The sequence below is a fragment of the Colletotrichum abscissum genome (genome assembly GCF_030869225.1).
Source record: "Colletotrichum abscissum strain IMI 504890 chromosome Unknown Scaffold_26.1, whole genome shotgun sequence".
Lineage (NCBI taxonomy): Eukaryota > Fungi > Ascomycota > Sordariomycetes > Glomerellales > Glomerellaceae > Colletotrichum > Colletotrichum abscissum.
The window spans coordinates 543,134-556,708 of NW_026850165.1; the positions used below are offsets into that span (position 1 = coordinate 543,134).

The 13,575-nt window shown below is 33.8% G+C and overlaps 3 protein-coding genes across 3 annotated transcripts; 2 read left to right on the top strand and 1 right to left on the bottom strand.

The window, feature by feature from the left end:
* Positions 1-358: 358 nt before the first annotated feature.
* CABS01_10371 (uncharacterized protein) lies at positions 359-1,795 on the top strand (the record flags this gene model as incomplete). Its single annotated transcript, XM_060543727.1, has 1 exon — positions 359-1,795. The coding sequence occupies one exon, from the start codon at positions 359-361 to the stop codon at positions 1,793-1,795; it is 1,437 nt and encodes a 478-aa protein (XP_060399409.1).
* A 1,418-nt stretch (positions 1,796-3,213) lies between these two features.
* On the bottom strand, positions 3,214-7,307 carry CABS01_10372 (zinc carboxypeptidase; the record flags this gene model as incomplete). Its single annotated transcript, XM_060543728.1, has 5 exons — positions 3,214-3,866; positions 3,931-4,042; positions 4,114-4,343; positions 4,402-4,796; positions 7,303-7,307. 5 exons carry the CDS (start codon positions 7,305-7,307, stop codon positions 3,214-3,216), a joined length of 1,395 nt encoding a protein of 464 aa, XP_060399410.1.
* Positions 7,308-12,106: 4,799 nt separating this feature from the next.
* CABS01_10373 (uncharacterized protein) lies at positions 12,107-12,268 on the top strand (the record flags this gene model as incomplete). The annotated part of the gene is made up of 1 exon (XM_060543729.1): positions 12,107-12,268. A coding segment is annotated over one exon (162 nt), but the record flags the coding sequence as incomplete, so codon positions are not given.
* Between the last annotated feature and the right edge of the window lie 1,307 nt (positions 12,269-13,575).

A 13,575-nucleotide genomic window follows, 5' to 3' on the forward strand; every position in this document is an offset into this window, starting at 1 on the left:
GGCTGGCTACTCGATCGGTCAGGTCGAACCACTTGATTTATGTAAAAGAGATCGTATGTGGGCAGCAATCACCTCTAAACGCAGTCATGATAGTGTTCGATCTGATGCTTGATCGGCTCAAGTTGCCTATAAAGCAGCTCTACTGTTGACGACCCGATTTCTTAGCCCTAAAAGAGTATTGGTATCCCTTGCAGTGGGGAACCTTATACACTCCAAGGTTATATGTAACCTTACTTGCCTCGAGGACACAGACTTGCTCAACGCGAAGACCTTAGATCGAAACAAGCACTCAATTACCAGCAGTCTGTTGCAAGACTCAGACCTAAACTTGTTCTCGCATCCGGCTAGTCTCTTCGTCATGACGCCCACATGGAATCAGCCATTCTGGCTGGCTTACTTCCTCTTCTCGATCTTTGCGTCTCTGGTCTTTGCCAGCAAACAATGCGAGTCCTCTCGATACGAACACAAGCACCGTGTTTTTGTCCTCACCGACATGAGCAATGAACCAGACGACCAGATGAGCCTCGTCCGTTTCCTTACCTACGCAAACGAGTTAGACGTCCAAGGCATTGCAGCGATAACTTCGACCTGGCTGCGAAACCGTACGGATGCCGATACCATCCAGGAGGTCATCCGAGGGTATGGCGAGGTGGTCGATAACCTCAACAGCAATGTACCTGCCGACGCTACGTATCCCTCGGCCGAGGATCTTTTGGGCAAGGTGTCCAGTGGCCACGCGGTTTATGGTCTTGCGTCCCTCAAGCAGAACAACTTGAGCAGCGCAGCTGTAGCACTAGTCCAAGCCGCCGACGAATCGAGCGACACTGATCCGCTATGGGTGTCAGTCTGGGGCGGAGCAGCTGTTCTGGCTGAAGCCCTCCAACACGTTTCGTCAACGCGCGAGGCTGATGCTGTCGGCAAATTCGTTGACACTCTCCGAGTCTACTCAATCTCAGACCAAGATGATGCCGGGCCTTGGATTCGCGATCGGTTCCCCAAATTGTTCTACATTGTCTCTCTTCACGGCTGGAACGAATACACGCAACCGACTTGGATCGGCATTTCGGGAGAAGAGTATCGCCACTTTGATAAAGGTGGTCCGAACACGGAAATTGTCTCCAACGATTGGCTGCAGAAGCACATCCGCATCGGACCTCTAGGTTCGCACTACCTCAACTGGACCTTCATCATGGAGGGCGACACCCCTGCCTTTTTGTCTCTCGTCCAAAATGGACTCGGAGATATTGACAATCCTCAGTGGGGTGGTTGGGGCGGCCGATACTCGTTGCTAGACACATCTACAGCAGATGGGGGCCGCAGGTTGTACAGCGATACTGCGGATTATGTCCGTGGCGCGAATGGGGAGGCGTTCTCAAGCAAATACGCGACCATTTGGCGATGGAGAGAGGATTTTCAGCACGATTTTGCTTCCCGGATGCAGTGGACTGTCAACGGGGAATTTGGCGAAAACAACCACCAGCCGGTCGCTGTTGTCAATGGCTCTTGTGGGCCGTCAAGTTTCCAAGTTGAGTACCAGTTTGGTGAAAGCCTGGTCTTTGATGCGGCCGAGAGCTGGGACCCAGACTCCGATGCCCTGTCTTTTGAATGGTTCCATTATCGCGAAGCGACTGGTAGGGACTTGGAAGGGTTCACTATTCCCTTGGTCAGTCAGAACATGGATATCGCAAACTTGACTGCCGATGGCAGCGTCGTGAGGGTTGAGCCACTCAAGAATCAGGCAAGTCTTTATCTGTATTATGGCATTTCAAAGTCTTTGATAACAAATGAAATTTGAGTTCAATTCTGACCTTGAATGGATAGACGATGCATCTCATACTCTATGTTCGGGACAATAGAGATATCCCTCTCGTGACCTACAGAAGGATCATTCTGCAGCCCTCTTCGTAGACCACCCTCTGGTTAGACGAGAGATGGCCTATGCAACTCCAATTACTCGGTCACGTCATCTGAGTGTAGCTTCACTCTTCGAGGATACAATCATGTAACATGGCAGCTGAAACAAATAGCAAGACAATACCTGGGCTTTTAAGACCAAGTATGATATGTGTGCCGTGGCTTTGGAACCAGCTTAACTTTGCCTTCGTCTTCACGGATCAGTACTCAGTGATTGTGCTAGCTATGTTGCTCCTGACTCAGTAGCCAAGCGCTGGAATTACTTGGCCGTGCTAATTGTTGGGTCGGTGGTCATGGAGTAGGAAGCTAAGCTGAAGGGTCCCCCACTAAATCGTCTTTGATGGTTTCGGATGTTTCTGAAAGATCTTGCGAAATACACCCTTCTGCAGACGCACATGAATGTCATACCACCTACCACACATACCACCCCGAGATTATAGCTGGTCGCCTGATTACTGAAAGCTGCTAGTATGCTAGCAGATACCTCTATCTTAGTTGTGCCAATGTCAATAGGTGTGTGACACAAGGAAGAAGCTCACAGAGGCCAACCGCTGTTAGGGTCTAAAAGATGAATTACTGAAATCTGCCCTTCCCTCGAGGTGTACTACCAGCGCTCTATATATGCCTGAGCTGCTCCTTTGTTGCTTGGTCCCCCTCCTTATGCCCCTGAGCTATCCCTTAACCGACGAGGCCTGACCGGCGAGGCCTGACAGCCAACCAGGGAAATGAGTAAGTCATAGAATTTTCCCGTTGTGCCCTTCATAAGTACCTAGTACATGTAGCATATTTGGCAGTCTGCAAACGAGCTAGAAAGTTATCGAATACAGATACCATCATCCCATAGACGCTTTTGATATATGGTGAAAAACTAGATAACACGGCGGATAAAGAGGACATTTTCAAAAACCTGACGAAGGAGGTTTGGTCAAGTTGAGTTGGCAGCCTTCATGTTCCTAATTGAGTCTCTCAGTTGGAAGATTTGTGCCTCGTTTACTGAAATCTGTGAAACACAAAACCAAATGTGACATGACAAGCATTCGACTGGTATCCTCCTCGGTGGAACTTCTGACTTATACGTTTCACGCCTCGACGAGTGATGAACACCCGAGTGCAAACGCAAATCTAGATGAATCTTGGGCAGAGGTCAACGATCATATCAAACTTGATTAGTTCCAGAGCTGGATCAACGAATACTTTCAAAGCTATACAATTATCTCAACTTTCCTCTGTCTGAAACAAGTGAGGCCTCACTCCTTCACAAGTTATGTTTGTGGGCTTGCGATCGAGGTGGTTCCTACATCATGCAGCTTGGGCCATGGCAAGAACTCCTGCCCAAGTCTCCTTCACAGTAGCCGAGATCTGACTTGCCGGAAGTGAAAAGCCGTAGGTTCCTCTGTCTCTAAGCTCAATGGTGTACGTGTACTTGGACTTGGCAACGCCGTGAACGTAGTCGGTACTATCGCCTGTGGTCGCGTACAGAGCACGGCAAGCATTGCCAATAGTGTAGCTGGTGCCGGAAACGCCACGGATAGCGGTCGCACCGCGCTGGGCCATGCTTTGTAGCGCAGCGTCATCGGGAGCGACGTAGTTGCAATCATATCCATAAGCTATGTATAACCATTTGAGTTCAAACTGTACTCTCACATGATCAATCCAGAGGATGGACTTACGCCAAAGGATGTACTGTCCGTAGGAGTGGACATCGAGGTAGAGGGTGATACCCCTGCTGGCAGACAAAGAGTCGATCTGCGCCTTAAGGCCCTTGATTTCTGGGGTATCGGCGGCGGCAGCCCCCTTGTAAGTCTCGGCGCAGGGGCTTGTCGAAGCACCTCCGGTCAGCTCCCACTTATACGGCCAGTTACGGTTGGGGTCGCGGCCGACGCAGGAACTGCCGGTGTTGGTCTGGCGATTTTTGCGCCAGAGACGGTCAGTGGACTGAGTGTAAACAAAGCCTGGAAGAATGGTAAGAATGAGTTTGCTCTTCGTTTACAGGCGAGGTTCTGCAGGGGCGCGCACCATCTGGGTTCACCACAGGAGTGATGTACCAGTCAAACTTATCAACCACGGCCTTGATGGCAGAGTCTGTTGCGTACTTTGTCAAAAGTTGCCAAGCCACATACTCTGTAGTCTGACATGATGTGTTGATTAGAATTACTCAGATTGCAGTGAATACTTGTGGATGTTGTGTTTATTACTCACCATCGTGCTAATCCACTCGCGAGCGTGAACGGTGCCGTGGAGAACAACAGCCGGCTTGGACCCTTTGCCGCCGCTTCCCCAGATATGAATGCCGGTGAGCGCTCGGCCTTGGAAAGATGAGCCCGCGGTAGTGATTTCAGATTGGCCGGGAAAGCTGCTCTGGAGGTCTCTCAAGAAAGTCAAGTGGTCGGCATAGCTGTGATAAGAAGTGAACCAGGTTTCGCTGGGGACTGATTGATCGATGAGTATGAGGTGAGATCAGTTTGTGGTAATGATCCATAGACTCACCAGCATAAACCGTTGCCATATCTTCATCCGCAAAAGCAGCACCGACGTCCTCGAGGAGAATCGTGGTGTTTACAGCCAGCTGGCTGATGGCGTCGACATTGTCGGGAGATACGACGACATCGAACTGTTCCTTGGCGCCGGGGTTCAAGATCGTTGCAGCTAACTCGTTAATCTGGTCGGCCAAGTTCTCGGAGCCCTCGGGGAGAGTAATGCGAAGACCCTTGAAGCCAGTATAGTCGACCTTCGCAGATCTGGGAACAGTCGCGCCCAGAGCCACAGGAACCAGGGCAACAGCTGAGATGAGCGACGCCTTCATGGCGAAATAATGTGCAAATAGTGATGAGGCAATGAGATGCTTGGCGTCGACGAATCGAATCTTGGCGAAGCATGCGAAGCTGAAAGCCTCAGTTATAAGTTCGAGAAGCAAGAACCATGAGCGGCTCGTGAAGGTCGCTTAAACACCTGCAGCTTCCCCTCTTCTAGCAGACTAGAATATGCCTTCCAAAACAATGGCATGGCAACATCAAAAGGGGAGGTGATAGTCTGACTGGGGAAGGACGTATTGAACTGGTGTGACATCGACAGCTGCCAAGGCGGAAGATCTCAAGGCTTGGCACAGCGCCTTCCCGGATGAAGAAGTTGCAAAGCGTCTTGGTATGGGAAACCACGCGCGATTAGGGAGGCACGGTTAAGTATCGTAGTTGCGATTGCCGCCGAGATGAGTTGAACGGGAGTTAACATAAGCAAGAAGGTGGCACCATGGTAAGTCAAACCACCCACTTTTAGCCCACCCCCCCTTTTGGCCCACCCCAATTTCCTTCCTAGCTACTGATTAAAAACCCTACTTACGATTTTTAATTTAATATAATAATTATAAAAATCGTCTAAATATATTTCTTTTTTATATACTTATTAATCCCCCCGACGGAGTAATCCGCCGGGGCTATACTATATATTACGTATTAAGGAAAACTAAGTATATTACGCTCTATACCTAATTACTAATTAAAATAGTAATTAACTAACTTAATTATTATCTTCCTTTTATTAACTCCTAACCTTCCCCCGCATAATTCTAACTATTTAAAGAGCGAGCTATACTTATTTTAACGTATATAAAACCTCTTAATACTAGCTTATATAAATAGCTAAATTTTATATTATATACTCCTTCTTATTAAAGGTTAGAGGGCCCCTTATATATTTTTTTTATATTTATAATATAGCTTATATTAAAATTCTTTTTAATTTTATAAAGTATAATTTCTAAGTTAATATTAATATATTAAATCTTAACGTCCGTACTAGCCCGGCTATTTATAGCGTTCGTATTATTACCTAGCTAAATTCCGTACTATTAAAAAGTATTTTACTAATTCTTAAGTATATTTATATTAGTTATAATAACTATAGCGTTAAGCTAGCTAAAGAGGGCGCCTAGCCCGAGAGGGGTAAACTTATTAACGAGTATTTTTAAAGAGTTTTAGTTTACTAATTACTAACTATATACTAAGAATAAAGTAGTAATTTATATATTAAGGGCGATGATATTCTGCCAGCACCTGCCGATATCCCGCCCCCAAGTGTGGCTGCGACCGCCCCTGCCTCCGAGCCCGGAGGCCAGCTGCCCATACCCACCCACTTACCTACCCACTTACCTACCTACCTACCTACCTACCTACCTACCTACCTACCTACCTACCTACCCACCTACAACCACCACTTCGTCGACCTCGCCGTCGCTGCCGCTGCCGCTGCCGCCAATTGAAGCTATTCCCAACGTCAATATGCCGTAAGAAGAGAATAATCGCGAAGTTGACGATCCCTTCGTCTATTAGCATGCCGTCGATTACGACGAATACGGTCACGTGGAGTACGACTACCCACTTTACGGCCAGCGCTTCTCTACCCTGCCCGAGGCCAGAGCAGCATTTGACGAGACCTACGAGACGGCGGTCGCGATCGAAAGCAGCAACGCCTCGCAGAGTTAACCCACCCGAATAAGCGTCGCAAATCCTCGACCTCGTTTACAGACTGCCGCTGGCAGGCCGCTGCCAGCTTTTCGAGCGAGTCAATTGGGCAGCTGGGCAGCTGCCCAGCTGCCCAATTAGGCCAATTAGGCCAATTAGGCCAATTCGACGGAATCGTCGACTTGGGCCAATACGTCGACTTGGGCCAATACGTCGACTTGGGCCAATACGTCGACTTGGGCCAATACGTCGACTTGGGCTAACGCGTCGATTACCGTACTTTTTACCAAAATAATTCAAGTCAATTGACGGCCTCTGATTGGCCCAACCCACTCGAATGCTGACTACGCAGAGCCCAGCTTACGTGTGTGCCCGAGGCCGGCGGTCGTGTGGCGGCCGCAGCCACACTTGGTGGCAGAATAGCGGCAGCTGGTGGCAGAATATCATCGCCCTATATTAATAGGTTTATTTAGTAGATTTATTTAGTAAATTTATTTAGTTTAAATAGAGAGCAGTTTTAAGTAATATTAAAAGCGATAAAAATAAAAAGAATCTTTACGAGCTTTAGTACGAATAATAAATATTAACTTATTTAGCTCTTTCTCTAAAAACCTCTATATTATTATTAAAGTTTAGAACTTCTATAGTTAAAAAAGGCCGCTTTTAACTATTACGGCCGACTATTATAGCTAATTATTATAACTAACCTCTATTATTAACCTTTCTAACTAGTACTACTATAAAATAGCTTACTTATCCTAAATTATATAATAGTTTTTATATCGAAATTATTATATTATATTAAGTGCGTACTTAGGGCATATTATATATATTATATAGTTAAAAAGTATATTATATTATATAATTTCTTTTAAAAACGTAATCCCGTTAAGGTCGATCTTTTGCGCCTGTAAAGCCGGAAAAAAACCACCACATACTTATTAATTTATAGCTAATAGTATTATATACTAAAAATAAGGTTTAATAGGCTTTTAATATTATTAAAAACGGTCTCTTTTTTAAGAGAGCCTTAATTATATTCGGGGTTTTTAAGTTAATACTTCGGAATTATAAAAAAAGTTACTAAACGAGGGTAATAATATTTATAAACCTCTAGAGGCTTTTTTTATAATAAAAAAACTAGCTAGCTTAATAAGTTTAAATTTAATATACCCTAAGTATTATACTAACTTATTAATAAGTTAAAAAATTTACTAAATAAGTTTTAATATTTTAAAAAGATACTAAACTACTTAGAAAGAGATAGATTAATACTTTTTTTAAAAAGAATTTATTAATAAGGGTTAAGAGAAGTCGTTTAATAAATTCGTAATATATTAATAGAGTTATTATTAATATAATTAAATTATAGTTTAGATTATTTAATATACTAAAGATTAGCGTTATTAAATAGGCTAATAAATGTAATATAAATAAGACTAGTATAATAAAGAATAAGAGAGCTAATAGGCTAGTTTTAAGTATAATAAAAGCTATAATAATATAAAAAAAGAGCCTAGTTCGCATACTTAAATAACGATTATTAAATATATTTTTATTAATAGTAAACTTATTAAACTACTAATTATTTATAAAGAAAAACGGTATAATAATAGTAGTTTCTATTTTAACTTAACTTTTATAATAGTTAGAAGTTTATAATAATAAATAATAGTTAAATAATTAACGAGATTACCCTTTATTAGTTAAAAAAAGTGTTCTTATTATAAACTAAGACCCCCCTTATTAAGGGGCTTAGTAAGCTAAACTAGCTTTAATTATTAATACTAAATAGCTATAAAAGTTATATAACGATAGAATTTATATAAGAGTATTATAAAAATAACGTTTACTTATTATTTTTATTATTATATACTTCTTAAATCTTCTAGTTATTAAATATAGCTATTTTTAATTTTATTAAATCCTATTATAAAAAGGAGCTTAGTAAAGAGGATGTAGTAAATAATTCTATTATTATTAAAAAGTAGTATTTTTTAAGTTATTATTAGCTTACTTATTTAGCTAGTTTAACGTTATTAAATATATAAAGTAAATAAAAAGTAACTAAACTATAGTATTATAACTTAATATATATAACTAAGACCAGGGCCCGCCCTATAAGCTTATAATAATTATAATATACTATATATATAGGAATATAAGAATATAAAGTAACTTTTATAAAATAGAAGAACTATAGGATAAGTTACGTAATAATAAAAAATAAAAAGATCCGTATACTAAGAATACGGACCCTATTTTTTTAAAATACGGAGCCTATATAATTAAAATACGGGGCCCGTTAAATAAATATATAAATAAAAAATATATTTAAGAACGAGACTTATATATAGTATAAACTTAAACTAGGCTTAAGGATAGACTTTTTATAGCTTTTTTAATAATTAATTTAATATTAAATCTTATAATCGCTTTTAACTATTTTTATTAAGAACCCTTTTTAATAAGTTTATAATTAATTACTAAAGCTTTACTTATTTTATAACTTATAAATATAACTTTAGGGAAGCTATTTATAACTATAATACTATTTACTTAGTATTTATAGCCTTAATTTTTATTAATATACTTATTATAACTAGCTAGTTATAATACTTTAATTACTCTTATTTAATAAGTTTACTTTTTAAAAAACTAACTAAATAGTACGAATATATTAATTATTAATAATAATAATATAGCATAGTTTATTAAAGTAATTATACCTACTATTTAATAATTATATAATATAATATTTAAATTTAAAAATAAAAACGAATAACTTTATACTTAGCTTATAGCGCCCCAACCTCTTTTAATATTTAGAACTAAGTACTCTAAATTAGAACCCTATAATAAGTCCCCGGATACTTTTTAAAAATTTTTTACCTAAACTAGGGCTTATTTATACTATTACGGGACCTCTTTTATTATTAAAATAAATAAGGTCTATTATATAACTTTATTTTTTAAAAAGAATACCCTTACTTAGTTCGAACTTTTTATAAAAAACTATTTTAAAAACGAACGTAATATCTAAAATAAAAATATTAAGAAAATTTTTAATAACTATAACGAGTTTAAAAAAAAACTTAAAAAAACCTTTAGTAACTTTAATAAAAAACGAATTACTAAACGAAGGCTTATAACCCTTATATAAAAAGGGTTAGTTAGTAAGTATATTTTTAAATTTAAATAGATTATTTCTAAGCTCGATTAGGGTAATAAAGTACTTATAGTAGCCTTTTATTACGGCCTAAAAAAAAAAGTTAAAAATAACTTCTCTTATTAAGACCGACTTAATAAACTTTATAATTATATTAATATAATTATTAAAATTAATAATTAATTTTACGAACGACGCTTTAAATAAAAAGGATAGAATATTTAAAATAACTAAGCTAAACTTAATAATAAATATAAATATAAATTAATAATTACTATAATAGGGTATTATAATAGACTAATAAATTTTAGCGTTATTAAAAGGGAATAACCTTATTAAAAAAAAGACTTTAAGTATTATAATTACGATAAACTAGGATATATAGCTAGAGATTATTAATAACTTAAGCATATTTAATACTAACCTATTTTAAAAAAATAAGCTAATATCGTAAGTAAAAAAACCCCCTATAAATAATTTTTATAAACGGCTTATTATAATAATAATTATCTTACTTACTAAGATAGTAAAAAATAAATAAGATAGTACTTAAAATAACCTAAGAATAAGGGACGATCCGATATTATACTATTCGTTAAGACCCTAGTAATAATAATAAAAAAAAAAGATATTTATTTACTAACCCTATACTTTTAAAAAAAAATAATATTAAATATATTACTACGCTCTCTTAGATTTATAAAAATATAAAAAAAAAAGCTAAAATAAACCCTATTATAAAAAATATACTTTATCTTTTTAAAAAACGAATTAAATAAAAACGCTTAGTTAATATAAAAGAGTAGCTCTTTAAATTTAAAAAAAGAAGACCTAATACTAAAAAAATTATAAGTAGCCTCGTTTATATAGTACGACGAAACTATATAAACTAAAAACAATTTACTAAGTTTAAAAAAGGACTCGATCTAAATAAAATCCTAACTAAGTCTATCTATATAATATAAAAAATAAATAGTAATAAAAAATTTATTTATAAAATTAAAAAATAACTTAAAGACCTTTTATATAAAAATAAGATTAAAATAATTAAGAAACTAACTCTTAACTTCGGAATTATAAAAAAAAGAAAAATTAATTTTAATTTTAAAAAAGAAGATGTTAAAATAAGAACTAGTTCTTTTTATTTTAACGAAGTAAAATTACTTTATAATTTAGATAAACCTCGTAACGTTACTTAACGACGTACTTAAATAGAGATTAATTATAAAGTACTATTTAGTATTAACGATATTAATTTTAAAAAAGATAATAACGAACTACGATATAAGTATATTTATTTATTTAAAAATAACTAAACTATTTAGTTTTATAGAACTAAAGAACGTAAAAAAGTTATAATAACCCCCTATATAAATAAAAATTACTCTGTATTTAACCCCGAAGACCCCTTTTATAAAGAATTATTTTAAATAAAATACCTAAATAATAAATATTTTTAATACCTTATATATAAATAAAATAGTCGCTTCTATTTATAAAAACGTAATAATAAGCTTATTAAAGATATTTATATAAAAGACTAATTACTTAGCTAAACGTTACTAAGCTACGACGATAATAACAAAATAATATTCGGCCCAGATCCTAGCTTTTTTATAAAATACTTTAATAATAAATATATAGGATAAGAAGACTATAAGTACAACTAATATTAAGTTTACTATATTAAAAAAGCTAAGGCTTAAAGAGAATAATAAGAACTACGTAAATAAAGTACTTAATAAAAAAAACGTATATTAAAAAACTAAAAAAGCTAATTATAAAAAAACGATAAAAGGTAAGAATAGAAAAGAAGTTCTTATGTATAACTAAATAATATAACGACGTATATTTATAAATTAACCTTAATATTTATAAACGAGAATTAAACGCTATTATTAATAGTAGCGTATAAAAAAGTTATATTTTACTAAAAATAGTAAATAAACTTAACTTACTATAAATATAAAAAAGTAACTTATATTAACTATAAATAATAAAAAGAAAACGAGTTAACTATAACTATAAATATATTAATTAAAAGACTATATACTTTTTAATATATATTAATAATTAATAAGAATAACTATAATATAATATTATAGAGATAGAAAATATTAATGTTATTTTAGGAATTTTATAATTATAAAAGCATAACTTATAAATAGATTAGACTACTAGCTAGGTTTTTTAAAAAAATCTAGTTACTAAACGACTTAAAAAGAAGGGTTTAAACGGATTTTTAAAAACTCCTAAAGAACGAGAATAAATATAATATATAGCTTTTATTAAGATAGTAAAAAGTTCTAAAAAGTTTATAATTAATATTAATAATTAGAGATTATAATAACTCTAAATTATACTTAAAGAGTACTGGATATATAAAAAACTATTTATAAAACTTAAAATAATAGGATTACTAAAACATAGTAACTAAGATATAAAAATCGAGCTTAAAAAAGGGATATAACCCGGGTTCTATTTAATATACTTAATAAATTAAAAAAAATAAAAGTATTTTAATAAATATATTAATAAAAAACTTAAAAAGGGATATATTTAACTATCGAATTCTCTTACTAAATTCCCCTTATTTTTTATATTAAAAAAGGGCGGAAAATTAAAACTTATTATTAATTATAAAAGACTTAACGAAATTATAAAAAAGAATTACTACTTTTTATTACTTATTACTAAGCTTAGAGATCTATTTTATAGAGCTAACTAATTTACTATTATAAATTTTAAAAAAGTATTTAACTAGATTCGGATTAAAAAAGGAAATAAGTAAAAAACGGTATTCTAAACTCGTAAAGGATTTTTTAAATATCTCGTTATACTTTTTAGACTTACTAATACTCTAATAACTTTTTAAATAATAATTAATTACGTATTCTAAGAGTACGTCGATATTTTTATTATTATTTATATTAATAATATTCTTATCTTCTCCTCTAATTTTAAAATATATAAAAAATATATTTATATAATATTTTAAAAGTTTTAAAATACTAAGCTATATACCGAACCCTCTAAATATAAATTCTATATATAAAAAATAAACTTCTTTAAATATATTATTATACTAAAATAAATTTATATATAAATATTAAAAATAGAAGTAGTTAAGGACTAGCTTATATTATAAAACGTTAAAAATATATAAAGATTTTTAGGATTTATTAATTTTTATTAATAATTTTTTAAGGATTATATTAATATAGTTAGACCCCTTAATAACTTAATATAAAAAGATACTCCCTTCGTTTAGGATCCTAAATATAAAAAAGCATTTATTAAAATTAAGAATATAGTTATTTTTAAACTAATTACTAAGATCTTAAACCTTTAAAAACTTTTTAAAATTGAGACCGATATTTTAAATTTTATTATAAGAGCGGTTTTAGAATAACAAAATAAATAAAAAAAGCTTTACTTATATTATTTTTATTCTAAAGTATTTTATAAAATAGAATTAAATTAGTAAATCTATAATAAAGAACTAATAGTAATTATTAAAACATTTTAAAAATAAAAACTATAGTTATCTAGAACTAAGTACGAAGTTATAGTTTATATAAATTATAAGAACTTTATAAATTTTATAATAAATAAGAACCTAAATAAACAATAAGTTAGATAGAGCGAATTCTTATTTAAGTATAACTTCCGAATTATTTATTAAAAAAGTTTAGAAAATAGTAAAGTAAACGCTCTTAGTAAAAGACCTAATTACGAAGTCGCGGTTCTTAAAAAAATATAAGTTATTTTTAAATAAGAAAAGGACGGTAGCCTTATATTAATTACGAAGCTCTTTATAATAATTAGAAAGATTAATACTAGCTCGATTAAAAAGATAACTTTTAAGCTTATTATAAAAATTTATAATATATTAATATATAGTTACTAAGGAATTACTAAAACGTAAAAACGGATTTATTAATACTATAATAAATTTATTATATACGCTAAAATTATAAAAGTAATTAAAAACTACGTAACTTATAAAATAAGTAAAAATAGCCCGTATAAGCT